The 27600-nt window shown below is 41.5% G+C and overlaps 1 protein-coding gene across 2 annotated transcripts in view; it reads right to left on the reverse strand.

Moving 5' to 3' along the window:
• PREX2 (phosphatidylinositol-3,4,5-trisphosphate dependent Rac exchange factor 2) overlaps positions 1-27600 on the reverse strand; it is a 289511-nt gene that overhangs the window by 143023 nt on the left and 118888 nt on the right. For both annotated transcript variants that reach the window (XM_074944267.1, XM_074944268.1), the window contains 7 exons: positions 23279-23379; positions 13479-13582; positions 11986-12035; positions 11267-11342; positions 9541-9613; positions 3436-3578; positions 3215-3307 (listed from right to left, as the gene is read on the reverse strand). In XM_074944267.1, the coding sequence (XP_074800368.1) occupies positions 3215-3307; positions 3436-3578; positions 9541-9613; positions 11267-11342; positions 11986-12035; positions 13479-13582; positions 23279-23379 (640 nt within the window). The remainder of the gene's footprint in view (positions 1-3214; positions 3308-3435; positions 3579-9540; positions 9614-11266; positions 11343-11985; positions 12036-13478; positions 13583-23278; positions 23380-27600) is intronic.

The raw sequence follows: 27600 nt of genomic DNA on the forward strand, positions 1-27600 counted from the left end.
TTTTCTTTAGGGCTGTTGATTAATTGCAGTTAACTCATGCAATTAACTCAAAAAAATTAACTGCAATTAAAAAAATTAATCGTGATTAATCGCACTGTTAAACAATAGAATACCAATTGAAATGTATTAAATATTTTGGATGTTTTTCTACATTTTAAAATATATTAATTTCTATTACAACACAGAATACAAAGTGTACAGTGGTCACCTTATATTATTATTTTTTATTACAAATATTTGCACAGTAAAAATGACAAACAAAAGAAATAGTATTTTTCAATTCACCTCATACAAGTACTGTAGTGCAATCTCTTTATCGTGAAAGTGTAACTTCCAAACATAGATTATTTTTGTTACATAACTGCACTCAAAAACAAAACAATGTAAAACTCTAGAGCCTACAGGTCCACTCAGTCCTACTTCTTGTTCAGCCAATTGCTAAGACAAACAAGTTTGTTTACATTTACGGGAGATATTGCTGACTGCTTCTTATTTACAATGTCAACTGAAAGCGAAAACAGGCATTTGCATGGCACCTTTGTAGCCGGCGCTGCAAGGTATTTACATGCCAGATATGCTAAACATTCATATATCCCTTCATGCTTTGGCCACCATTCTAGAGGACATGCTTCCATGCTGATAATGCTCCTTAAAAAAAAATGTGTTAATTAAATTTGTGACTGAACTCCTTGGGGGAGAACTGTATGTCTCCTGTTCTATTTTACTCACATTCTGCCATGTATTTCATGTAATAGCAGTCTTGAATGATGACCCAGCACATGTTCATTTTAAGAACACTTTCACAGCAGATTTGACAAAACACAAAGAAGGTACCAATGTGAGATTTCTAAAGATAGATACAGCACTCGACCCAACGTTTAGGAATCTGAAGTGCCATCCAAAATCTGAAAGGGACTAGGTGTGGAGAATGCTTTCAGATGTCTTTAAAAAGCAACACTCTGATGCGGAAACTACAGAACCCGAACCAACAAAAAAGAAAATCAACCTTCTGCTGGTGGCATCTGACTCAGATCATGAAAATGAACATGCATCGGTCCGCTCTGCTTTGGATCATTATCGAGCAGACCACATCATCAACATGGACACGTCTTCTGGAATGGTGACTGAAGCATGAAGGGACATATGAATCTTTAGCGCATCTAGCACGTAAATATCTTGCGATGCCGGCTACAAAAGTGCCATGCGAAAGCCTGTTGTCCGGCTATGCCAAAAAAATGACAGGAGACATTAGATATGGGTTTAATCAGGCTGCAACTTTATTATTAGATGTCTGGGACTAACCCGGCAGATAAAATGTGCAGTTCAGATGAAAACACCCATAATTCACCGGGGTGGGTGGGTGCTTTTTTCAGTGCCCCCCCCCCCTTTTTCATCCAGGTCCCTCCAGCAATTTCCTTGCCGGGACCTTACCAACCACCTCCCCTCGTAGTAGGGGTTAAGGTGGACTATAATGATGGGGGGGTTGGCTCCCTGCTGTACCAATCAGAGGAGTCCCCAACTGCCTCTGGCTTGCTCAATTACCAAGCACCTCTCCTTAATTCCTTTTCCAGGCCATTTATCTGTTCTTTTGTGCCTTAAATTATGGAGTACCTGCACTGAACATCCGCTATACACTTAAATAAAGAGCTGCGACATATGGCCTACCACCCATCATGCTATGCATGAACAGAGCCCACCTGAACCTGCTGCGAGGAAGGTGAAAACCCCCCCACCACACACCTGGCCAATATGGCATTAAGGGAAAAATTCCTTCCCAGCCCTCCTTAACGGGGTGGCTAGCGTAATGCCCACAGCAGATATAGCTAAACACCCGGCATATTTGTGACCTAAATAGGGAGGAAGGGTGGGTGCTGCCCAGCCTGTTCTGAGTGAATGAGGGGGAGGGGCCAGGGCCAGGCTGACCTTTTAAAACCCCTCATTCCTAGGTGGTGAGTCATCCACCATGCTGACTGCTTTTTCAGCAGTTTTACATCTCCCCTCCTCCCACAAGGCAGAAAGTATTGCCCTCTTCTCCTGGCCAGCCAGACAACTCCTTTCCCGGCCCCTGGCTTAAAGTGCAGGGCGGTGATTCTCACTTTCAGGTGACATTGTAAACAAGACAGGGGCAGCATTATCTCCTCCAAATTGTAACCAAACTTGTTTGAGCAATTGGCTGAAGAAGGACTGAGGGGACTTGTAGGTTCTAAAGTTTTACATTGTTTTATTTTTGAATGCAGTTATTTTTTGTACATAATTCTACATTTGTAAGTTCAACTTTCATTATAAAGAGATTGCACTACAGTACTTGTATTAGGTTGTAATCAAAAATAAATATAAAACGAGCACTGTACACTTTGTATTCTGTGTTCTAATTGAAATCAATATACTTGAAAATGAGAAAACATCCAAAAATATTTAAATAAAGGGTATTCTATTGTTGTTTAACAGTGCAATTAATCATGTGATTAATCACGATTAATTTTTTTAATCGCTTGACAGCCCTAGACTCCTTTTATCCTAATCCCTATCCCACAGTGAGATGTAAAGGCCTTTAAAACCATCTCTAAAAATCTCTTTTGTAAAATAAAAACTCAGATAGAATATTTTACTGTCACACTTCTCTGTATAAGTACAGTAAGTCCCATTCATATCAATGTGAACTCTGTATATACCCCACCGAGGTCTATCTGAAGCAATGCTAACGTAAACACAAGCCCTCTAACTTACCCATGCAACATCTCAAACTCTATATTTTACATTATTACAAATAAAAACCATAAAAGCCTTGACACACACCACATTTATGGGAAATAAATCAAATCTATGTCTGAGGGGTAACACGTTTTATTTTCATTCATTACATTTTCTTCTCAACAGTGCTTCTGCCACTCATGAATAATGATGCCACTGTACTCTATGTAGCACATGAAAATAAATATATTTGTAATTTATGTATTGTATCTCTAAGTTCATATATTAGAAATCATAAGTAAAAATAAAATGATAGCAATAGCAAGTCACAGCTCGATTATAAACAAAAAATGATACAAACAATTAAAAACAACACTTTTTTTCTCAAAAAAACAGCCAAATTAAAACACTACATTATCTTAAATTTTCAAAATTGTATATCAAAACACAGATGTAAGTGTACATTTGTGAACATTACCATAAAACAGAGCAAAATATCAGACTATATATTAATATATGTTACCTCAGCATTTGACCCCTTCTCCACTAATTTAATAATTGGTACTTTGTTTTTGTCTTCTAACCCAAAACCATAGCTGCCTTCATTAGATTTAATCTGAAAAATAAAAATAAAATTACACAATTTGCCTTTCCATTAAACAATAATGCGTGGTGTTTATTTAACGTTACTGAATCCTATTTATTGCTTGCCAAAACACATTATCATTCAATTTGTTTACTTACCAGAAGTGACTTGGCTATGACATTTTCCACTACTTTTAAATCATGTTTCATAAGCCTGTGCTTCATATTTGATCCTTCCATTTCTTCATCCGCAAAAAAGCGAAAAAGAAGTGGCTCATCTTTAAATTCACTTTTTTCTAAGACTGTATGATACAAAATTCAAAGATTAATCCTTTTATTATGAATTCCCGAACATATATTTTAAAAACAGTTAAATATTGGGAAAGCGCTTCCATAGATTAAATGCTACAAAGCAATTTTTGAGTTAATTCTACTCTAGAGGAGTTTGAATTTTCATAATAAATTACACTTTCTAATTGTGTATTTTCAAATGAATAAAAAAATCTTAAACAAATAATGGCTGAACGGCAGTTGAGGCCTCCCCTCTTCCATTTCTCCCAGTTTCTCTAAAATGCTGTTGGGGAAATCATCTTTTCCATTGTTTCAGTCAGAAGACCCATGCCTTGAATCTTCTTATTGGCTTCTTGTCTCCTCTGATGGCATCAAATTTAACCTCCTTGTCATCAATTTCAAAACCCTACATATATCTCTGCTCTTATTCCCCATTTTTCCTCTTCTTACTCTAGACACTCCTCCTGATATTCTTATCTTCCTCTTCCCTGGGGCACTCTCTCCTACTCTCTGCTTCACACTTGGTCATGCTCCTCCAATACTCACCTCTTTCTCATTCACCAAATGCCTCTTTTCTCTTCTTTAATTGCTCTTTAGAATGTCACTTCTTATAGCAATCCCTCCTACTTTCTTCTCACATTCGTTCCCACATTCTCCCTTTACTGAACTCTTGTGCCATGTCTGGTCTTTCTGCATTAGTGTTGTCTAATGGAAACTGTGAATGCATCTGGGCAGGAATCATGTCTTTGTCAGCATCCTGGGCAAGGGAGGCACGACTAATGGCAGGAGCTTGGGATTCCAGAACTGAAGCCAGGGGTCAGAGCCAGAAACAGGGTCAAGAGTCGAGCTGAGGGGCTTATATAGGGACAAGGAGCCAATCAGGGATCACTAAGACCACTGAGAGCCAAATTCCTTGAGGCAGAATGTCCCATGGCATTGAACCTCAGTGGATTGAGGGTCACAGGAAGTGGCCCAGTTACACCCGCTGCTGGGTAGTACTGTGTGAATGTTGGTTGCTTAGTAACCCTCCAGGCCCGAGTTCAAGTCCCATTGATCCTGACATTACTACAGCACCTCCCAGAGGGAACTTGGGGGCACCCTGGTGGAATATATAAGCAGCCCTTGATGTAAAGCAAACAATCCCACACTGCGTGTTGTTCCTTCCTTACTGTTTTAAAGTCCCTGGGGAGGGGCTTCTCCTTCATAGCTGAATGGATTAGGGACAGGAGGTTCTGGGGAATGGTGGCATCCAGGAAATTATAGGGCCTGAGGATATGTGGTGACTCAGTGTGGAAGTAGTTGTGGTCAGGGAGGTATTCCCCTTTTTGGGACAGGGAATTGGCTGCCTTGTTCTGGGCTCCTGGGTGATAGTAAAATTAAAGCATGTGAAGAACAGGGCCCATCAAAGCTGTCTTTGGTTCAGCTCCTTACCCTTCTGAGATACTCCAAGTTTTTATGATCTGTATATACCTTTGAGGTGGTGGTACCATTCCCCAAAGGTGGCTTTGACTGATAGAACCTTCTTATCTACAATCTCATAATTTTGTTCTGCTGGTGTGAGTTTATGAGAATAATAGGCACAAGGGAGCAGGTGCTGTTGGGGGCCAGATCTTTGGGAAAGTATTGCCCCAATTGCAACATTAGATGTGTCGGTCTTAACAACAAAGATCCGCATTGGACTGGGATAAATCAGGATTGAAGCACTGGTGAAGGTCATCTTAAACTGGTTGAATGCCCTTTGACCAGGTGAAGGGGGTATGTTTGCAGAGGAGCTTTTTCTATGGACTATCTGTAGAGCCCTGTGCAGAAACAAAATTAGTATCTGCATCTGATCTGTGATACACAAATACGGTCTGCAGACAGTCACGGATATCTGCAGATTTGCAGGACTCTAGCTATCTGATCTTAAAACCAAGGAATGAAGTGCCTACAAAAATTAGTGAACTCCAGGAAGCATTGAAGCTCCATGATGTTCCAAAGGGCTGCCCAGGTCCAAACAGCATCCACCTTTCTGGAGTCAGTTCAGAAACCCTTATTGAACAAGATGTATCCCAATAACTCCATGGAGTGCTAGTTGAAACTGCACTTCTCAAGATTTCACATAAGCCATGTCAGTGGAGCCGATCTGGAACTGACCAGACGCGTTGAGTGTGCTGCTCAGGGCTCTCTGAGAAGAAAAATATATGGTCAAGATATCCTGGATCCAGGAGTCATAGTCTATCATGAAATAGCTCATTTGCAAAGTGCTGGAATGGGGCTGTAAGACTGAATGGTATTACTAAATATTTGTAATGGCTGTACTAGATTCGAAAGGCAGTTTTCCACTCATCCCCGGCATAGAGCCACACCAGGATATAGGCTCCATGCAAGTCAAGCTTGGTAAACTCCTGGGCTGATGGCAGAGTCCAACAATTCCAGAACGAGTAGGAGAGGGTACTGGTTTCTGATGGTTACCTGGTTAAGGACCAGTAATCCACACATAAAAGCAGAGTCCCATCTTTCTTTTCAACAAAAAGAACTCAGGCTCCAGCAGAGGAGGTGAAGGGATGGATAAATTCTCCTGGAGACTGGATCACAAAGCAATCAGCTCTGGCTCTGACATGGCATAGATGAAGCCAAAAGGTATCTTGCCTTCAGGTTCCAGCTCAGTCGGACAATCATAGTCAAACTGGAATGGGAGGGCAGCCACGTTCTTTTTCTTAAAAACATCCATGTAGTCATGGTATTTGGTAGATAGGGCAGGAGTTGGGTCTAATGGGGGTCCCTGCTGGGCCACAGCCTAGGCCTATGGACTCCTCAGCAGCATCCTGAACTCAGGATAGAGAGGTGCATCTTGGAGTCAAGACTCATATGATGGTGCATGCAGGCAAACTTGCCAACAGAATTCAGTGCAGAAACTGACTTTGCAGGTCATGAGTGGCCATCCACAAGATGCCGAGAATTATGAGGAAGTGTAGTGAGATCCAAACCAAAGGATCTCTCTATGGTCCTGGATAATGACTTCCAGGGGTACCGTTTCCAGTATTACTGGGCCTTAGGACAGGAGCGAGCCATCTATAGTCTCTAAAAGGTGGGAGGGGCATTTTTTGTTGCAGCGGGATGCCTAAGGCTTGTGCCATATCAGTGTCTATAAAACTGTCCACAGCCCCAGAGTCCACGAGCACTTACTAGTGGGTATTTGTAAGGGTTTCCCTGGGACATGCAGGCAAACCTGGAGTTGCAAGTACTGGGCTCACTGTGCCTTGCATGTGCTTCAGTAAGAAGTGGGGGGCAGCTTGGGGATGGATATCCCTCGGTCCAACCAGGCTGGTCCCCCTTACTGGGCCTGGGCTTGGTCATTTCCCTACTTTTTCTGTGCAAGAGCCTCTGACGGGCAGCTGGCAAGTGTGTCCAGATTCTCCACAGTAGAAACACAAGCCATGGCATCAGTGGTAATCCCTCTCCTCAAGGTCACATGATGATAGGCTGCATCAATTTGTATAGGTTCTGGGACTAGGCCACAAATGGGTACTGTGGTACATCGTCTAGGTGGTGGTGAAGCCAACTTCCTCTCTTCATTTCACTCATTCAGCCTGTTGTCAAGGCATATAGCAAGACTGATGAAGGCATCTAGATGAGTCGGGGTTTCCACGACAGCTAGCTCATCCTTTATCTCTTCTACCAATTCTGGTGCAGATTACATGAGCTAGGCAGCTTCATTCCATTCTGTATTGGAGATGAGTTGCCTAAAGTGGGCAGCTTAGGAGGCAAACAGTCCCTGCCCTTGCCATAGTTTTTATGGGGCTGCTTCCACCAAGTGAGCATGGTGGGAGTTGTCAAAAATAGAGATGGCTTGAAGGAAGGCATCCCAGTTTGACAGTGTTGGGCTCTGTTTTCCATTAGGAGCAAAGCCCACTCTAGCACCTCTCCCTTCAGGAGACTAATTTGGAGCCCTACTTTAGCCTGGTCAATGGAGTAGAACTGTGGGTGGAGCAGGAACAGCAGGCACCATTGGTTGAGAAAAGCCCTACATTTTTGCAGTCTCCATTGAAATGCTCTGGGATGGGGACTGTTGGACCAGAGTCCAGGCGCACTGTGGCACAGTGTTCTTGTCCCGCAACCAGGCAGCTGCTCTCACAATAGCTGGTTCTTGGTTGTGTACTGTGTCATCTGGGCCTATAACCGTGTTTTCATCAAGTAGCTTGGGGGTCTGCACTCACCGGGTCTGGTTCTCAGACAAGAGCTGCACCACTTGTGTCTGCAAAATGGGAAGTTCATCCTGCGGGCTGTCAACCTGCCCAGGTGGTCGAGTGCCCCGTAGGACATTTGAGGCAGGGGACAACCCACTGCCTCTGTGTCCCACAGGGACAAATTTCTACATGGGTTACTGGTAGTCCAGGATCCTGGGCAAAAGGGAGGCAGGACTAGTAGCAGGAGATTGGGATTCTGGAACTGAAGCCAGGGGTAAAAGCCAGTATCAGGATCAAGAGTGAAGCTGAGTGTCAAGATGGAGTCAGAGTCAGGAATTAAGCTGAGGGACAGAGACAGAGCCAGGAATCAGGTTGTGGGTCAATACCAGGAATCAGGATCTGTGTTGGGGTTTCAGGGGTCAATCAGGAGTCAGAATCCAAATCAGAGCTGAGATCACTACCTGGAGTTCAGGAACAGAGCAGCAGGGCAGTCATGGCAACTAGCTAGGGGTCCACATTGTTCCCTGGACACTTCCTGATATGCCCCATGGGCTTCTACAGAGATAAGGAGCCAATTTGGGATCACTAAGACCACAATCAGTCAGATTCCCCAAGGCAGAACTTCCCGTGGCATTGAACCTCTGGATTGTGGGTCACAGGGAGTGGCCAGGTTACAGTTGTTGCCAGGTGACTGCGTGGGAATGTTGGTTGGTTGCTATCAAGTCCTACTGACCCTTACAGTCTTACTTTATATTTGAACAGCAAGATGAATTTTTACCACAGTCTAAGTGGTTATTAATAAAAAATCCACCATAAATCCTTCAAAAAGATTGAAAAAAAGACTAAAAGCCCCACTCCACACTTGTACGTACTCTTCCCTACACTATTAACTTATGTGACGGGGCAAGGCCAGATGGCTATAGAAAAGTAGTGGGAGATAGATATATTGTCTCCAGGCTAGACAAATCCCTGGTACCAGGTTAAGTGAAATGGAAGCTGCTCCAGGTCAATTAAGACACCTGGGGCCAATTAAGAACTTTCCAGAAGGCAGGGAGAATGCTAGGTTGATTGGGACACCTGAAGCCAATCAGGGGCTGGCTGAAACTAGTTAAAAGCCTCCCAGCCAGTCAGGTGGGTGTGCATGTCAGAAGCTGTGGAAGGAAGTTGTGCTGTTGGAGAGGCTGAGTAGTACACACCATATCAGACACAAGGAAGGAGGCCCTGAGGTAAGAATGAAGTGGAGCTTGAGGAAGTGAGGGCTGCTGTGGGGGAAGTAGCCCAAGGAATTGTACATGCCATGTTTCTAAAAGGTCAGCTCCCGTAGCTGATACTATTAGGGTCCCTGGGCTGGAGCCTGGAGTAGAGGGTGGGCCTGGGCTCCCTCCCCCCTGAACTTTGCCCCCTGATTAATCACTGAGACTGGGAGACAACAGACTGTGCAAGGAAGGATAACTTCTCCTCACCTCCCTTACTGGCTTATGATGAAAATGGCTCAGTAGACTGTGACCCTTTTCTCTAGAGAGAGAAGGGTTATGTGGAGGGTCACAGTGAGCCTCTGAGGCTAGCGAAATCCACCAGGAAATGTGGGACCCACGGAGGCAAGGACAGAGCTTTGTCACACTTAATATAAAATAATGCAAGAAAAACCTAGTTAAACATTTGTTTTTCAGGTACACATTGAAATGATTTACTGACTTTCCCTTTGCCCTTTTCTAATCTCTTGGGGTGGTCCCTGTACCATTTGCCTGCAATGCAGAAGGAATTCAACAAAATGTGACCTTTAGCTTGTGCAGAATTTACTTACCATGGTGCATAAACCCATTGTCACAAAGTCCTACGCCAAAGATCATTGCTTCTTCCCTGGTCCGACAATCCCCCTGTTAAACCATAATACACACTATGTAATATAAGAACATCAGAACATAAGAATGGCCATACTGGCTCAGACCAAATGTCCATCTAGCCCAGTATCCTGTCGTCTGCCAGCGGCCAGTGAACAGAACAGGACAATTTATCAAGTGATACATCCCCTGTCGTTCACTCCCAGCTTCTGGAAGTCAGAGGTTTAGGGACACCCAAAGCATGAGGTTGTGTCCCCAACCATCTTACCTAATAACCATTGATGGACCTGTCCTCCATGAACTTAGCAAATTTTTTTTTTAGCCCAGTTATTCTTTTGGTCTTCTCAACATCTCCTGGCAATGAGTTCCACAGACTGACTGTGTGTGGTATGAAAAAGTACTTCTTCATATTTATTTTACACTTGCTGTCTATTCATTTCACTGGGTAACCCCTAGCTCTTGTGTTATGTGAAGGGGGTAATAATTCTTCCTTATTCACTTTTTCCACATCATTCATGATTTTATAGACCTCTATCATATCCTCCCTTAGTCATATAAGAACATAAGAATGAACAATAATGAATAATAATTCCGAAAAATTGAACCTATTCTATCTTCATATCATGCACAGAAATAACACTGGAACAGTGGAGAGCTGTGCACAAAGATCTTGGCCAGACTATGCTCCTAGATGATAACATGTTTTCCATCATCTCAGTGATGATTGCCCCCATTGTTATTAGCCATAACATCTTCTCATAAAATAGTGACTCTTTTTGTTAATATTACATTGTCTATATACATTGAGTATTTATTGACAACCTTCAAAACTAAATTTCATAAGAGATCCTCAGTTTTTTGTAACCTTTTCTGTTTCTAAAACTCATTTTCACAAATTATCTTCTTCATTCCATACATTGCCAACTTTATTTTCTATGCTCTTTCGTCATCTTTGTAAACATAATGCTGACATCTATATTTAAACCTACTCAAAGAACCATGTTAACTTTTATTTATAATCCATATAACTTTCTGTTCCCAGGTATCCAACAAGTACCCCAGTGTTGAAAAGGAGGGATTCTTAAATCTGTTCTATCATGCTATTCCCAGAGAAAACACTCATCATTCTTTTTACATTTTGCAGCCCCTTTTTACATTCTGCAGCCCCTGCAGATTGTTCCATAACAGGGGCACATAATTAGACTGCAGAAAAGCAGCAAAGTTAGGAAAATATTGGTAAAACTTGATTCAAAAAAGAAGTTTTTCCTATTTTCTTCCAATACAAACCACAACTTTGCCTAAAACAAACTGAATTCCTTGGTTGTAAACTTCTCCCTGCTGCTTCCTTTTGTCCATTCAGTCAGTAATTTGCAGCTTCACACACTATTCATTTTAACTATACACATTATTACACAAAATGCTAACATTTTGAAAGCAGCAAGAAGCTAAGCAGAAATTGAAAGATCAATGTGCAACACAGGAAGATCAGCAACTGGCCATGATTCTGTAAAACAGCTGAATTTTGCTGTTTTACAGAATCAACAGGATATTTACATTAACTCTGTTCTAATAATTAGAACTTTAAAACAACATATTTTCATTTTCTTCTACATGATTAATTACAACTTTCCATGTTAGGAAGTTAAATTCATAATGCAGAAAAGTAAATCAACCCCAGGGTACACTTGCCTGTGCAATTAGCCAGTCTATCAGTTTGTTAGCCATGACTACAGATTTATAGGTCCTCAGATGATAATCTTTATCCCTGTTAAAAAAAAAAAAAAACAGAAGGAAAAAATCCTATGTTTTACACACAAATTGACACAAGCATGATCTATGTTGTTTTTTGAATAGTTTTCTGTACCTTAAAAATAGAACTTCAGAAGCTGCCCTGAGGTCTCAACTCCTTAGATGGAGCAAGTCAAAGCCTACAGTGTAGATAGGAGTGGGGAGGAGGGCTGGACTTGTCCCTAGGTAGCCAACCATGTTCCCTGGGTGTAAGGATAGGCATCATGTTACAAGTATGGGAGTGACTCTCCAAGTGAGTTTTATAGTGCTAACATGAATGTGACTGCGCTATGTATGTGGTAAGCCTCTGAGAATGCCCAGTCTGAACTAGATTCTTCCAGAAGCCTGAGTAAACTGTCCAGACAAACCTGATTCCTGCTTTCTTAGTGAACATGACACTTGGGGCACTGCCTATACAGTACTTTTAAGTGCTAGTTTGGAATCCCGTCCTGCTGCTACTTTGGGTTTTGGGAGCACTCTCTCTACAATTTCTTCCCCACTAGCACACCGCCCGAAACACAGGCTAGGATTTAGCTCTGTGTTTGCATATAGTATCTACAGTATTCAAATATATATGTATGTTCTAAATAAGTCACTAAGAACTTCACAAATGGACTCACCTTATCACTGGAGTAAACAGACTATGAAGACGACAGTACAATCTTACACCCTGTTAAAGATATAGATATGTTTAAATCCACATTTACACTGAAGCAAATACCACTCAGTACCTATTCTAACAATACCTATCCATTCAAAATCATTCAAATAACTTATATTTTTAAAATGTAGAACAGAAGAAGTGAACATTCATTTCATAGATATGTTTTCATGCACCAAAGTTATTTCTGAAGTGTAATAAACCTCCAGATTACAAGACAAATAATATTTGTGACTAAATTATCATGGGCTTTTCTAATTAATCTTAGAAATCTGAGAGATATGTAAAGAAGACTTACATAACTTTAGCACAGCATTAAAAGATTTTTTTAACATATATTAGTTTAAAAGAAATGTATATGTTAAACTTTCACAGCAAAGACGACTTTCTGTGCAAATGTGGATTCCAAACAAACTGAATTACGAGAGAGGAGAAAAGTGAAGTATATTTATGAATATTGCCAGAAAATTAAAATTGAACATGACCCACTGTATCCACAAGCAAGCCAAATAAAAATTAGAGGTAAAATAGTTCAAAAGTTTTAAAACTTTTAATAAAGAGTCATATATATTTGGTTTCTAATGTTCTAATCACAAAATCCTCTTTAAAAGCATGTAACTATTCATAAACAGATTTAACAAAACAGCATTAAGATTATGGCACACGGTACAGTGGCAAAACAAAAGAAATGTAAAGTTTAGGCAGAAACTCTGCCACAGACCGCTGTATCTGCTAAGTCTGCATTGAGGGATTCCCTTCACTTGAGACACTCTATATTAGGAAACCTCTAACTGAAGAATCAGTGAAGCAGCTGTCCTAACTCAGTAGGCTGGGAGAAAACCTGAATGGTCCTAGTTTTCCCCTGGATCAGGACCACAGGATCACAAATTTAAAAACATCAAAGGGACTAAAGATGACTCTGTTGATTTTGTTTTATTCTTTCAATATATCCTTGGGTACAGTGTCAGGGTACAGAACATACAACCTGCATATTTCCATTAAAACATCAGGTTACTTTTGATAAGCCAATATACCCTTCACACACTAAAGGAATACCAAAAGCCACTCCAATACAAACAATAAGAAATTCTGGTCTATACTATCATACTCTTTTTCTTTTCACTGAATATAAGTGGATTGAAAAATACAGTAAACTACTGTTTCTGCTCCAGTCATTCAAAAAGGTGGGCATTATATCCTTTATATGTTTATGTAGCATAGTACCTCCTGGATAAAATCATTTTTAGAAACATATTTCTCAGTTTCTTTATTTAAAATATGGTTTGCAATAAGCCAAGAGCCAAAATCTGCCTACAGATATACATAATTAATTCTGATTCACATTAGACTGGTGTCCAGGGACAGAGTTTTTCCTAACACAATGCATTTTGCTTTATTTTTAACTAGGACCTCTGTATCTGACCCATTTTTACTGATAAGAGCAGTCTGTACCTTGGAAATCACATCCTGCATTTCACTTCTTGGATAGTATGTTCCATCATCATAACGGAACCTGTAGAGCATGTGTTCAGGTTTGAACTGGTGCTTATCTGTAACTATTAATTATCAAGTGTTAGCCAAAGAATTCCAGCTTTCTGCACAGGCAGGAGATTAATTAAGGGTACAAACACAATAATTCTCTACAAGACAACCCCAAATACATTCAGTAATAAAGACACATCATGGATCTATAATTAAACATATGTTGCTATTATTTAAGATGGAAAAGATCTACTTGAGTAAGCAAATGTCAATATTTTTTAAACAGCAAGAATACATAGAAAAACAAATTTCGTAGGTTGGGGCCAGATTGTTTTGTAGCCCTTACACTGATGCTTAGAGAGCGGGACAGGAATGTACGATGCCTTTCCTACTTGCATGACCCATAAAAAGTCAGGCGGAATGGCAGGTCCTGCAATCTGAAGAGCACAAGGCTTGCTCTGTCCTAACACCCCTCCCCCCCAAGATTGCATAGCACCTCAAAGTAGATGGAAGGCATAGGTGGGAGGGTGAATCATAGTTCTACTGTCACCCACCCACACTAGCCAGCAGAGTTGACCAGTTTTGTGCAGGGGAGTAAATGACACCCCAAAAAGGAGCAGGTGCAGAGTCTCCACACATGCAAGAGCTGCAGGAGGCAAGATTATGGGGTTTTTAAATAGTCACATGCATGAGATATATGGAGTATTTCCTGAAGTCTTTACCTTGGCAATATTCCCATTAAAGTTAACATCCTTGCAAAAGAGACCCTCATCTTAAATTTGTAAACAATCAGAGCTAGATAGCCTAGTGCATACTAACCTGCAACTTGGGAAACCTGGGTTTAATTCTCTTTCCTATCACAGACTTCCTTATGACCTTGAGCTAGTCCCTTAATTTCTCTGTGCCTCAGGTCCCCATCCATAAAATGGGGACAGTAGTACTTCACTACCTCAGGGGGTGTCTTAAGAATCAAAATAATAAAGACTGTGAGGTGCTCAGACACTTTGGTAATGGGGCCATACAATAATATAGATAGATTCAAATAGGGCCCATATTAAGTTAGTAGAAGAGCACCAGGAAGCATGCCATAATAACAGGTTTCAGAGTAGCAGCCGTGTTAGTCTGTATTCGCAAAAAGAAAAGGAGTACTAGTGGCACCTTAGAGACTAACCAATTTATTTGAGCGTAAGCTTTCGTGAGCTACAGCTCACTTCATGCATCCGATGAAGTGAGCTGTAGCTCATGGAAGTTTATGCTTATGCTCAGATAAATTGGTTAGTCTCTAAGGTGCCACTAGTACTCCTTTTCTTTATGCCATAATAAATGCCTATTCTCTTTTACAGGGATGTTTAAGAAGACAGGGTGACATCCTGTATAATTACACAGGCAATTCATAAAACTCTAAGGCCAGTTCTTGAAATTCTTAATGAGTCTTTACCCAGATAAAATTGACATTACCCTCAATGGAAGTTTTATCTGAGTGATGGCGACATTTATTCCGTACATCTCATGCACCCAATTGTTAAAAATCTAATCTTGCAATTATTTATAAATGTAACAACCTGAACTCATACTCAGCCATTGGAATTTTTATTTTTTCTATATTGGTGTTTTGTTTTGTTCTTTAATCAAGTTTAATTAAATACACAGATGAGTCTAACTCTGTAGTTTTTCCACACAAAGAACTTTCATTGATGTAAAATGAACCATACATACAAAACTGAACTTATTAATGTTAGAATGACAAAAAAGAACCCTTCTAAATGTCTCAGTTTGCTAGGATATTTCACAATGATGGTTCAGAAGTTTGGATAAACATCACAAAGTACAGATGCTTATCCAAATTGCCCCAAATCTCTCGAGTTTGCAAAGCAGGCTGGAAATTTTGTGAAAACAAGCTCTCATCCCAGTATACCTTGCTTCCAGTTGTGACTGGAACTTGGAGATGCAAGAAGAACATGGGGGAAAAATTACAGAAAGTTCACAAGACTTTTTGGAACCCTTAAAAAAAGGTGTGGTGCAAATTATAGCCTAATGTTTGATCTGGTTCTTCTTTCATCCAGAGTGTGTTGCAGAATCCTAATATTTATCTAAGTAAATTAGCTAATCTTAAGGATATTTTGGTAACTACAAAGCTCCTTATTATGTTGAAAGGAAACTTGCATTTATAATCAGCAGGGATAATTGATCCAGGAAGACAGTTCAACCCACTAACTGATAATAATGAGTCCTCTCTAATGTCAAATACAATGTTTCTAGGTAGGTTTAGCAAATGAATTTTTTCTTTGAGCAAGATTGGGGAAAAACAAGGAAAGAAAAATAACTTTTTCATTACCACAGAGTTTACACATCCACTAGGAAAACAATGTTCAGCACAGCGATGGTCTGCACTATAAAAATAATGCCAGCACAGTGAAAATAAATGACCAGCATAGTGACTATCTGAGTCTAGCAAAACCCTGTACAACATTTGTAATGCGCATAACAGCCAAACTTCCCCTCGCCTGCCTCTGTGAAAACAGATGGTTCATTCAACTTTATTTTAAGAATTCTATTTTCACTCAAACACAGCTGGATCCACACACTAATGAAAGTAGTATGTCTGGCTCAAACTTCCATGCTCACATATAATACCCTTTCATTGTGAAATCACATAACATTCATTTAAGTCTGTGTTGACGGAATCTATTAGTATATTTTGGATAAAATTTAAAAGATCAGTAGAAGAATTTTTGGCATCAAAACCTTTCTACTGACAAAAGTTCTATGTGTGTAGTAAACATACTACAATCTGACATTTTGAATGATTATTGAAGAAATAGTATAGATCATTCACATTAAAATGCAAAAAATGATATGAAGAGAGATGAATAACCTGAATTTGTCTCCTCCTATTCTACATGCGTTCAGAGTACTCATAACCCACTAACACCCTGATCCTCACCTTTCCTTATCAGCCAAGGATATTGAAGAAGTAATAGCAAAGAACTGGGATGTCACCTGAAGCGCTCAGATTTCCTTGACCACTGTTAAACGGAAGATGAAGAAAAAAGCATTTCTGCATACTGCTGTTATTTGGGTGCCCAGGAGCACCAATTAATCCAAAAGGTCCCAAGGTATTGACAAGTAGTGCAAAAATAATTAGAGTAGCCATGTACATTGCTAGCCATGTATACCCCTCAAACAAAATGGAAGCTTCCACAACAGCAGAGTCCAGCTGGCCCACTGGTAGGTTCTGTATTGCAGAAGTGCCAGGGCTAAAGATTTGCCACCCTGTGAAGAGCCCAATGCAAAAATGACCCAGACAACATTTGCCAACTTTGTTAAATCCACTCCTGCTTACTCGCTCAGAAATTTGCGTCAAGAAGGACACACCCTGCAGAACTTTTCCAGACTGTAAACCCTAATTTTTTTTTCTCAGCCCCATTACCCAGCACCTCTTGTTGTGAGAAATCATTGGATTTCACAGAAAAGATCATCTGCAACTGGAATGGCCTCATGAGCCACTAAGAACAAAACAAAACAAAACTAGGGCTAGAAACAACATCCTCCTTCCAAGAATTTGGGCCCTTCACAGTAGTACTAGTCATGGAGGCATTAATGGCAACCAAGGCCACCATCTGTTACTCTGTCCCCTACTCCTCCTGGATGGTGAAAAACAGCACAGAATATGTGGGTCCCCTACTAATTACAGCCAACACCTCCTTTGCCAAGGGGAATCTACACCTCACACAAAAACATGCAATAGTCAGACCCAATACTAAAGGAGCCATTGCTCAACAATGGAGACACCACAAAGTATTGCCTAGTGTCAGACTTTTTAGAGAAGCTAGCTACCTATAGTCCACATTGCAATGTGTCAGCTACCAGTGTTCTGCGTCCCCTCAGTCACACTTTTGGCAAGGTATAGAGACTGCTCTTAAAGGTCTGGCAGAAGACCTGCTCCTGTCCATAGTCATAGGAAGAACACCAATACTCAAACTAGAAGGAAAAGGGGCACACTTCAAAGAATTTATTTCAGACTGGAAATAAGGTATACATTTTTAACTTTGGAGTAATTTACCACTAGAACAAATTTAACAAGGGTCTTGGTGGATTCTCCATCACAGACAATTTTTAAACCAAGATTGGATGTTTTTCTAAAAGATATACTCTGGGAATTATTTCGGGGAAGTTCTATGGCCTGTGTAATACAGGAGGTCATACTAGATTATCACAATGGTCCCTTCTGGCCTAGGAATCAATGAGTCTATGAACTTGCCTTCTTGATATCATCTGGGGATGATTCATTCCCTCCTAAAGTTAAAGGGGCTAACATCTGGTCACTGTGGAGTGGTTTGTATACAGCAGTGAAGTGGTCAAGTATAGACCAGACCTAACCAGCAGGTTTTCACTAAATCTAGCCTAACTACTGCTTTTGACTTAGTTAAGGACTTGATCTGAAAGTTTCTCCTCCTGTATCCATGTACTGGGTCCCTGCATTCAAGAGAATGCCCAGCTGGTAGAGTGGGACTTGGGCACAAAACCCTGAATTGCTACACATGATGGAGATTGTGAGAAGACAGCGTCATAAAGGCAGGGCCAGGTGAAAACTGAGTGGTATCCCAACTGGGTTTCAGCCTAGCCCAGGTTCAGGGAATCCCTATGATGTAGCACAAGTGGGTTCTAGTTGAGCTGCAGGTCCAACAAACAGTCATATAGTACACTCAATGGCTGGTCTGGGTCATGCTGTGGTTCTGCCAGGACTTGCCATTCAGCCATCTGCTGCTTGAGGCACTGCTCACCATGTATCAGGTCGCAACACCACTCACTCAATTTTGAGCTCCCTAGGGATTTTAGTGGTTGGGAGCAGGGAGCCAGGCCAGGACTTTAACAGAGAAGCCAGTCAAAATGCAAAGATCTCATTGGACAGCAGTTCAGAGGTCTGGACTCGTCAATTGGATGTCACAATGTTGATGACATAATCTGTCTTGGATGTTCTATCAGGACCAGTCCCTGCCCCTCAGGTCACAATGTCAGGCTGGGCAATGGATAGAGACAGAGTGGCATAGCTGGTAATGGGGACTGCCATTAAAGCACATGGCCTCCCACAAGGTAAGTACAGTGAGAGCCTCTTGAAGAGACTTAAAAGGGGCTAGTGGAGATGACTGTCAGCTCTCCTGGGTTCACTCCCTCTTTCTTTGTGTAGAGGAAAGAGGCTCGAGGACATCCCTGATCCCACACTGAGCAATGGGTCATTATCAGAGATGGGGTCTAGATGCAGAATTCTGATCTGGATTCAGATTTCTGACATCCCAAAAGCACAGGCTGTTGGTTCTGGGATTTTGGTTCAGCTCTTTATCGACATGGAGCTAGTGAATTTTTATAGGAAAACCCAGGTTCAGATTCAAAATCCCTGTTAAATTCAGGAGTCATGGGGTCCAGGTATCTGGTGAGTGAGGTGTGGAACTGGAGAGAAAATAGGTTACGTGGAGACTGAATAAACCTAGAAAATTGGACAAAGAAAGACCTTGGGGTGAAGGGTCCCTTGTTCTATTTACCCTCCTATTCAAGGGTCATTTTTTTCATATCTCAAATGTCTTGATTCAAAACTTTTTAGAAAAGAATAAAACTGTGGCCCATGTGAGTGTTTCTGGCCCCACTGCCCATTACTTTATGACATTCCCTCTAAAGGAAACAGGAAATAACTGTTGTAAAGGAAATAATAAGGATTCAGTTCTGCTTGGAGTTGGTGGGGATGTGCAAAAAGACTAGAATATTGGTCTGGGGAGAAATCAGCTGAAATGTAGCAATGTCCTTGGGCAGGAGCAATTTTAAGAGGGTGCTACAATGGCAATGGTAGCCTTGGGATATCCGACTGGGAAAGACACCACCTTTCCATTGCCATCTCTCCTCTCCCGAAGCTCAGAATGGTGAAGGGACAAGCACAGTAAAAACTCCAGAAGAACTTAGTACTTTTATTAAAATAATTTATTTTTCCACATTTCTATCTGTGCATAAGCATCCTTAGCCTATATATATATCCAGAGAGAGAGAGAGAGAGAGAGAGAGAGAGAGAGATCAGAGCCCATCAGCCAAGCCCAACACACCTGACAGGGACACAGCACAGCGAATGTGTTTTGTTCTGACACCACAATGCAGAGATCAGATGGAATTTTTCTGCTTGTCTCTCGTTTTATTTAGTTTGAGAGCTCTTCAGGGCTGTGACGTTTCAGATTTATGTTGCGTAGGCACAGAGCTCACTAAAGCCCTCACCATGTTGAGATCTTGCAGTTCAGCACTGAAACAAGGACTACTATCAAATCTCATGATTCAGGGCTTCAAATGGTCAGCTGCAGGAATCAGGAAAGATTTTTTTCCCTTCTGATTCACAATTGGCCAGATCCAGATTAGGGGTTTTATTGCCTTCCTCTGAAACATCAGGTATTGTTCACAGCTGGAGGCAGCGCAGCACACGAGGTGGACCGATGTCCTGAGGTGATTCAGGCGATCTTTGTTCCCAGACGCTTGGCTCGCTGGTTCTTGCTCGCATGCTGAGGGTCAAACTAATTGCCAGATTTGGGGATTTTTTGCCCAGGTCAGATTGGCAGAGACTTTGGGGGTTTCTCGCTTTCCTCTGCAGCACTGAGCAGGATCACTTATAAGGATCATCTGGGCATATCTCTTACTCAGTTCCCTGCCACTGCAGGGCTTTCAGGCATTGGTGGCCCCTCGGTCTCTCCTGTTCATTCTCCATGGAACACAATAGGTATTTGGCTTGATTTGGTCCAATAAAAATCCATGTGGAGAGATTCAGAAGTAAGTTGTCTGTGATCTCTAATTATTTATAAAACAAGGCACAAATCAGGTGAGTGTTCTATCCCGAATCACCCAGTGAATCAGTAACAGAGCTGGCAACAGAAGCCAGGAATCCTGACCATGAAAGCATTAGACCTTAGACTTGCAGGATGATCGACAGGAGGAGAGAACATCTGGTATCAAGAGAGGAGGAGAGGAAAAAAGGACTGCACTGGCGAGAGCAGGAGAGAAAGAAGTGGCACCAGTTGAAGAAGGAAGAGGAGCTTTGTGAAAAAGAAAAGGTGCAAAACTAATACAGGGAACTGGGGACTCCCAGAGGGTGATAGCTGATACAGTCCTGCTGTAAAATGGTCCCCCCCAGCATCCTGAGGATGGAGGGACAGACACCAGTTACAGAGAATCTGGGAAACTCTCTGGTCAATCCCAATGGGGAAGTAATCATGGGCTCTTTCTATTCGGGGAGCACATTCATCCTCATATGGGTGATCAACAGGATTGGGACTTTACATCCATAGCACAAACCTCTACCACTTCAGCTATCAGAGTAACAGATCATAGTAGGCTGTTGTTCTCTATATGGACCAACCGTGAGGAGGTGATGAGACACACACTTTGCCAGTGGGTTTCTCAGGTATTTCCTGACCTCAGAGGAATGCTGAGACTCAGAAATCCTTGTTCAGATCCAGGTTCCGGAGGGGAGTGTGCACTAGTGCTTATAAAACCTTCTGACCCATCTGCTGCAGCCTGTCTGCCACCCTCTGCTTTTATCTCCCCCTCAAGACTCCTATCCTTGCCCTCTGTGCCCCTATCCAGCCCCTTCAGTGCCTATTCCCCTCTGTTCTTCGTGTCCTCCCACCCTAACCAAGCTTTCTCTGCCTTACTCCATTGCATTTAATTCTCTTCCTCTTTCTCCACCACTCTGCCTGGATGCCAGCAGGGGGGCAGTGATGGGGGACATTGAGAACACAGGAAAGAGTCTTCCTGCTCTCAGTTCTCATGTTGGTGACACTGCAGCCTCTGACTATCAGGAGGAACAATTACAGGAAAATCCTATTTAGTCCTTGCACCCTAGGGCAGAAGCATGTTCCATTGCTCTGTGAGGATACTTCATGCACAGTCTGGTTGGCTGTGGTGGAATTGAGCATACTCAGAGTATGTGCAAATTGATTTTTCAGAGGGTTATAACTTAGCGAAATTTGGGTGGCTTTTCACAGGGATGGCAAAAAGCACATCCCTGACCCAAAGGCCACACTCTGCCAAATTTTAACTCCCTGCTCCAAAGCAGTGAGGTGATAGAGCGTCCCTTTGAAATAGTTGTAAAAACGTTTTTAACATGGGCAAAACAATGTATCTTTCCCTAACCTCTGTCTGTGACATAGCTGAAACATTTTTGCTAAAATTTTCCCAAAATCAAAAAAAAATCGGCCTGAGGAAGACACCCAGCATGGATAATATCAGCCTGAACACTTAAGGTTTGGAAAAGTTATAAGCAACTGAAATCAAAGTCTTATAATGGAAAGTGTTAGACAATTATACCTATAGTTCTACCTATAACACTTGGCAAGCAATCAGGTAAGGCCTGATCCAACTCCCATTATATTTATTCTGAGTCATTCCACTGACTTGAATGGGAGTTGGATTGGATCAGACCTATACTGCTGAGATATGGGCACTATAAGTACTTAGATGGGTTTAATCTGGATAAATGTCACTTCCGTTTTTGTAGGGGAAAAAGTATATTTTCAGGAATATATAATAGTGGTCTGTCCCCTTTTAAGTCAGAGGGAGGGGAAGAGTGCAGCCTGCACCAGCCAACCCTGTTCCAAAGCATGGCCCTTTTAAGAATCAATGTTCCACTGTGGGCTTGTCTACATGCGGAAGTAAGTGCACAGTAAGTTAGGGTGTGAATTTAAAGCACACTAGCTAATCTGCACTAACTCCCCTTGTGGACACTCTTACTGTGAACTTAAGAGTGCCCTCAGGCAGTTTAGCTTACTAGACTTCCAAAGTTTATTACTCTAATGAGTACGAAGCCACCCTTAGTAGCCACACAAGGAGTTTGTGCAGAGTAGCTAGTGTGTACCAGGTACTGCAGGCTTTTTTTCTATGTAGACTATCCCTGAGGATCAGCAGGCCAAGCTGAGAATCAAGTACAGGTGCCAGAGTCAAGTGACAGCTTCCTCACCATTACAAAGGCAGTGTTGCTAACTCGCATGGTTTTTCTGAGTGTAGGGGGTTCTTAAAACCCTTAACTGCTGCAATTGTGTTATTACCTCAGCTTTCAATTTCTAAAAAAACCTCTAGCCCTCATTGCCGCAGAGAAGAAGCCTGAAAACATGAACCCTAAATTCTCCAACAACAGAAGACAAATAAAAAGAACCCTACATTTATTGCTTTTCTTTAATCTCATGACTTTTTGGTGCCTGACTACAATCTTTGAATGCTTTGTATTGGTAATATACAAAGGACTACTCTTGGCACAGGTGTGGGAGAGCCTAGAGTGAGGTTAGACTTGCAGGGAGGTCCCCAAGGTAGAATCAGAACCTTGGTGGACTGGAGAAACCTTCCAGAAGTGAGAAAAAGGCCCAGAAAGGAGATCTATGGATATCTTCTTCCAAGAGTGAAGATGTTTGAACCCAGAATTGAGGTCAGAAAGACCCAAGGGGAAAGACTCTCCAGGGAGGCCAATTTGGTACCTAGGAAGAGGCCCTGAGAAGGAAAGAAAGCAAGTTTGGCTTTGAATTATGGGGCAGATACCCTAGTTGTTTAGGGTTCACGGAGGTAGGAACCCTTAGTAGAAGGTAGGAGTGGGTCCCCACCATGCTACTACCCTGTGAAGGACTTCACCCTTCAACAGTAAGTACTGACAAACTAGTTTTGTGTTAATCAGAAAATAATGTTCAAAATAACAACAAATACAAACATAAATTACCTTTAAAATATGTACATATGTTGAAATAAAATATATTTACCATGGTGAATAATGCCATTCTCTAATAAAGCTTGGCCAAGATGAACACCTTCTTCAGATTTGTGTATTTCTCCAGTTTCCAGTAACCAGGACACAAACTCACTAGATTAAAAAAACAAAACAAAACCACACACATACAAAACAATTCCAATATTGTTAAGGCTTTAACTCGAGAGAGCAATACTGTATAATATTCCTCATACGATTAATTTAGCAGACTGCAATGAGCAGTATTAATACGGACATAACACTCTTCAAAATATTCTGCATAACAGAATTATTTCCACCATATTCTCATTTTCCACTTGTATTTATTATACTCAAAGCTGGTAGTCACACCTATTAAGGTTGAGGGATACTTCCCATTATAAGACCCTGTTTTCAGTTACTTATAACTTTGCCAAACTTTAACTGTCAGGCTGAAATTTTCCATGCTGACTGTCTGCCACAGGATACATTTTTTCTGGAAAATTTCTGCCAGAACAGTTCAGCTACTTCTGACAACAAGATTAGAGGAAAATATGTTGTCTTGCCCATGGTGTTTTTTTTTTTTCTGAGACCCTTTAAATGCCTCTCTTCTTTAGAGCAGGGACTTGAAATTTGGCAGAGTGCAGATGTCCTTTGTGTGATGGATGTGTTTTTTGACATCTCTGGGAATATCCACCCAAATTTGGCCAAGTTACAAGTATATAAATATCTCAGTTTGAGATATGCCCAGTAGAGACTTGCTCAGTGACAATGGATAGGTTATTGTGCTCTGTCATGCTCCAGCTTCGGATCCAGGGGTCAGAGCAGGACTTTCTCTGTAACTGCAGCTTTGGGCCTTGTAGGCCATGGTGGGCCTGGGGCATCAGAATTGAGAGACTGAAGATTCTCTCTCCTGTGTTCTCAGTGACCATCCTGCTGAGCCCTGGCAGTGTGGATGAGGAAATTTCCTAATTCAAATGCAAAGGGGACAAGATAGATTGGGATAAAGAGTCTGGGAGTGGGAGTGGGACACTGGAGGCTGGTGGGGAGATGTTGGGACTTGCTGGACAATGAAACGGGACTCAGAACTATTAGAGCAGGGGAAAGGAGGTGATGGGAGGGAAACATTCATAGGAAAGCAGATGAGAGAGCCCAGGAGCTACTGTGGACCAGAAACGTGGGAAGGGGAAGAGTAGGCAACTGGAGATCACGAGGGAGGGGAGAGACAGATCAGTTAAGGAGCCGGGTGCGGGAGGAGACAAGGAATCAGGGCTGGGAACAGATAAGCAAGGAGACTAGGACTGGGATGAGAAAACTGAGGAGTGGATACTGGACTGGCTACGTAAAAAGAATAGGACTAGGATGAGAGTCCAGAAGAGACAGGACTGGGATGGATACAGGCCAAAAGAATCTGTGCCCACAAGAGCACATTCCCCTGCGGAACCTGGAATGGAACCCAAGACTGTTGAGTCTCATCATTCCTTTGCTGTCAGCAAACATCTGTGAAATCCACTGGCAAAGTATGTGTCTTATCTTTCTCTAATTATCTAGAGGGTGTCAACTTACTATCATTATCAGTCACTCCATTAGGTCAAGTGGCAGAAGTCTGTGTGGTAGACTTAACGTTTCCAATCCTGCTGATATTGCATGTGGGTGTCAGTGTGATGCCACACGATGGAATACATGTTTTATTAGTAACCTAGGAAATTACACACTCACAAAATACTACATTAAAAGAATATTATTGGTATTGCAAAGTCAAACACTCAAAACTTAGGAGTGCCAGAATTAAGGTTGCCCATGTAACCTTAATTCACCGCCCTTTTGTGTCTGGATTATAATACAGGCTTTTAATACATGATCACATACTATTTCTAACACAGGACCCCTAACTTATTCAGTTCACAGCATGGCCTGCTCTGGGGATGAATCAGGGCTGTGTGTGTGAAGAAGTCTCTGGTCTGCAGGATTGTCGTAATAATTGGGTCTAATTGTGAGCTCAACTGTGAAAAGTGATGGTAAGTTTATAAAAGGTGACAATAACCTATAACAACAAATGTTAAAGGGGAAAAAGTATGAAAAGTGAGACAGAAAGACTGAATTATTCCAGAATAAAAATCTCTATAACTTGAGGACTGTGTAAAGATTATGCTTGGTAAAAGAGAAAACTGTGGAACAAGAAATCAATGAACCAAAATTAGTGTGTCAGAACTAAGGCCTAATTGGTGAATGAAATAATGAGGTGATTGGCTATTCCACCCCTCACTCCCTTTTTGGGTCCCTAAAGAAAGAGACTTTGGGAGAAAATATGGGTACTGGAGCAAGCTTCATCATCAAGGCTGCTAGGCCACCTTCTCCTGGGACCCCGGGGGCCTTCATCATTCTGATCCTGAGGGATGTCCAGACCAGACTGGGTGAGAGGGACACAGATGACACTGCCCTATGCACCAGCTCTAGCTGAATCCCAAACACCGCCTGGGATGCGAGACTTTGTTTGCTACCTGCATGTCCTTTTGCTTCCCTATCTTATTTCTTCTCTTTTCTTTCTCTCTAATAAGCGTCTAGCTTAGCCAGCCAAGACTCTATATTTTGCAACACTGCTGTAAGCCTTTGACTTGAAAGTTGCAGCTAAAAGCAATGCCCTAAACACCCCAATGCTGGTACAAGTTTGCCATGTCTCCAAGAGGCTGATAAGACAGCATGTTGGGCCTGTGCTTTTCCAGCACTGAAGCTGCAAGTGAAAGTCAACATCAGAGACAGAAGTGGCATTTTCTATCTTTGCTATTCTTTTCTTTCCTTTTGTGTGTGTGTGTGTGTATTTGCCTCGTTTTGTCTTCCGGGAAATGGGATCGGATTTTAACAACAAGAGCAACAGCAGCAGCTTCAGCCCATCTCAACTGAATTCTTCCCCCCCCCCCCCCCCAAGGACAGTTATTAACACTTTTAATACCATCTAGAGACTGTTAAACGAGGGGTTCTTTTTCTTCTAAAGACTCTCTCAAGCTAGAGAGAAAGGGAATAAGGGATGTTGTTAGAATGAAAGCCTTACTTAATACTTCAGATTTCAAATGCTTTAAATGTTTTTCCTTCTCTTCTGTATCTTTAATAAAAGGTTAAAAAGGATTTTTAATGGTGTGTTTGCCAGGGTGCTAAGCAGGCTGAGCTCTCTGTATACCAAATTGCAAACCTTGTTTAACACTGTTTAATGTTGGACAGGGACAGGGTTATATTAGTTCTTTTAACTCTTTGGATCCACATACTCCATTTCAATGAATACAAGTGGACCCCTGCCCTATTTGTGCAAGAAACTGGAAGTGTGTTGTGAATGAGGCAGGGATTGCAGGAAGAGAAAGAACGGTTTCATGGTTTAGACTGTTAGATGCAGCTCTGGAGAACTGGATTCTATCCCTGTCTCTGCCACAGACTTCTAGTATGATGCTAGAAAATTCATTTAACCCAAACTTTTCATAGGTGGTCACTAGTTGTATGTTCCTCATTTTCTGTGGGCCCAACTTGAGACCTCAGGTTCTGAGCTGCAAAAGTGCCAAGTCCTCACAAGTCTATGGGAGTTGTGCTTTGAACATAAAATGCTATATAATGCCAAGTATTCTGAAAACTCAGGTCTCAGTTGTCTTAAATTGGGCAACCAGACTTAACAGAAACTTTTGAGCTTAATCATCTCTCTATACCTCAGTTCTCCATCTCTAAAATGGGGATAGTAGCACCTCCTCACCTTACACAGGTGTTGTGAAAATAAATTCGTTCAGGTTTGCAAAGTACAGAGATACTATTGTGATGATCATAAAAAAGCACAAGAGAAAATTAATAATTCTGTCTTCAGAGCAGGGTTTGAATAGTGTGCAGTAAATAAGGCCTGGAACCACACACTGAAGAACAAGAAAAAAATAGAATATTGTTTAACGGCTCATTAAATGAGCACTGTCCATCCTGTGCAATGATTGAGGCAAGAGTTTTGGGGATAAAATACATAATGTACGTAATCATGTCATAACAGATTGTATCATAATGCTTACGCACAAGGGAAGAGTTAATTAAGATTGCCTGGGAAACTAATTCGGCATTTCCTAACTTTTCATGGTAACTTGGCTTTACTGGTGGAGGAATGCAAATAGCATCAAAATGTTTTACAATGCGGTATTTCTAAAATAGATTTCCTGTAACCTAAAACATGGTGTGATGTAGTATAAAAAGTTCATCAGCATTTGTTTGGGATCATGTGCACAGCTCACGTATGTTGTCGCCACTTATGATGAAAGCTACCATCTAAATCTTATCAATAGAAACTTTCTATCAGACCATAATGTTCTCTCTCTCCCTCTTTCTGTATATATAGTA

The sequence above is a fragment of the Natator depressus genome, chromosome 2 (assembly GCF_965152275.1).
Source record: "Natator depressus isolate rNatDep1 chromosome 2, rNatDep2.hap1, whole genome shotgun sequence".
NCBI classification, from domain to species: Eukaryota; Metazoa; Chordata; order Testudines; family Cheloniidae; genus Natator; species Natator depressus.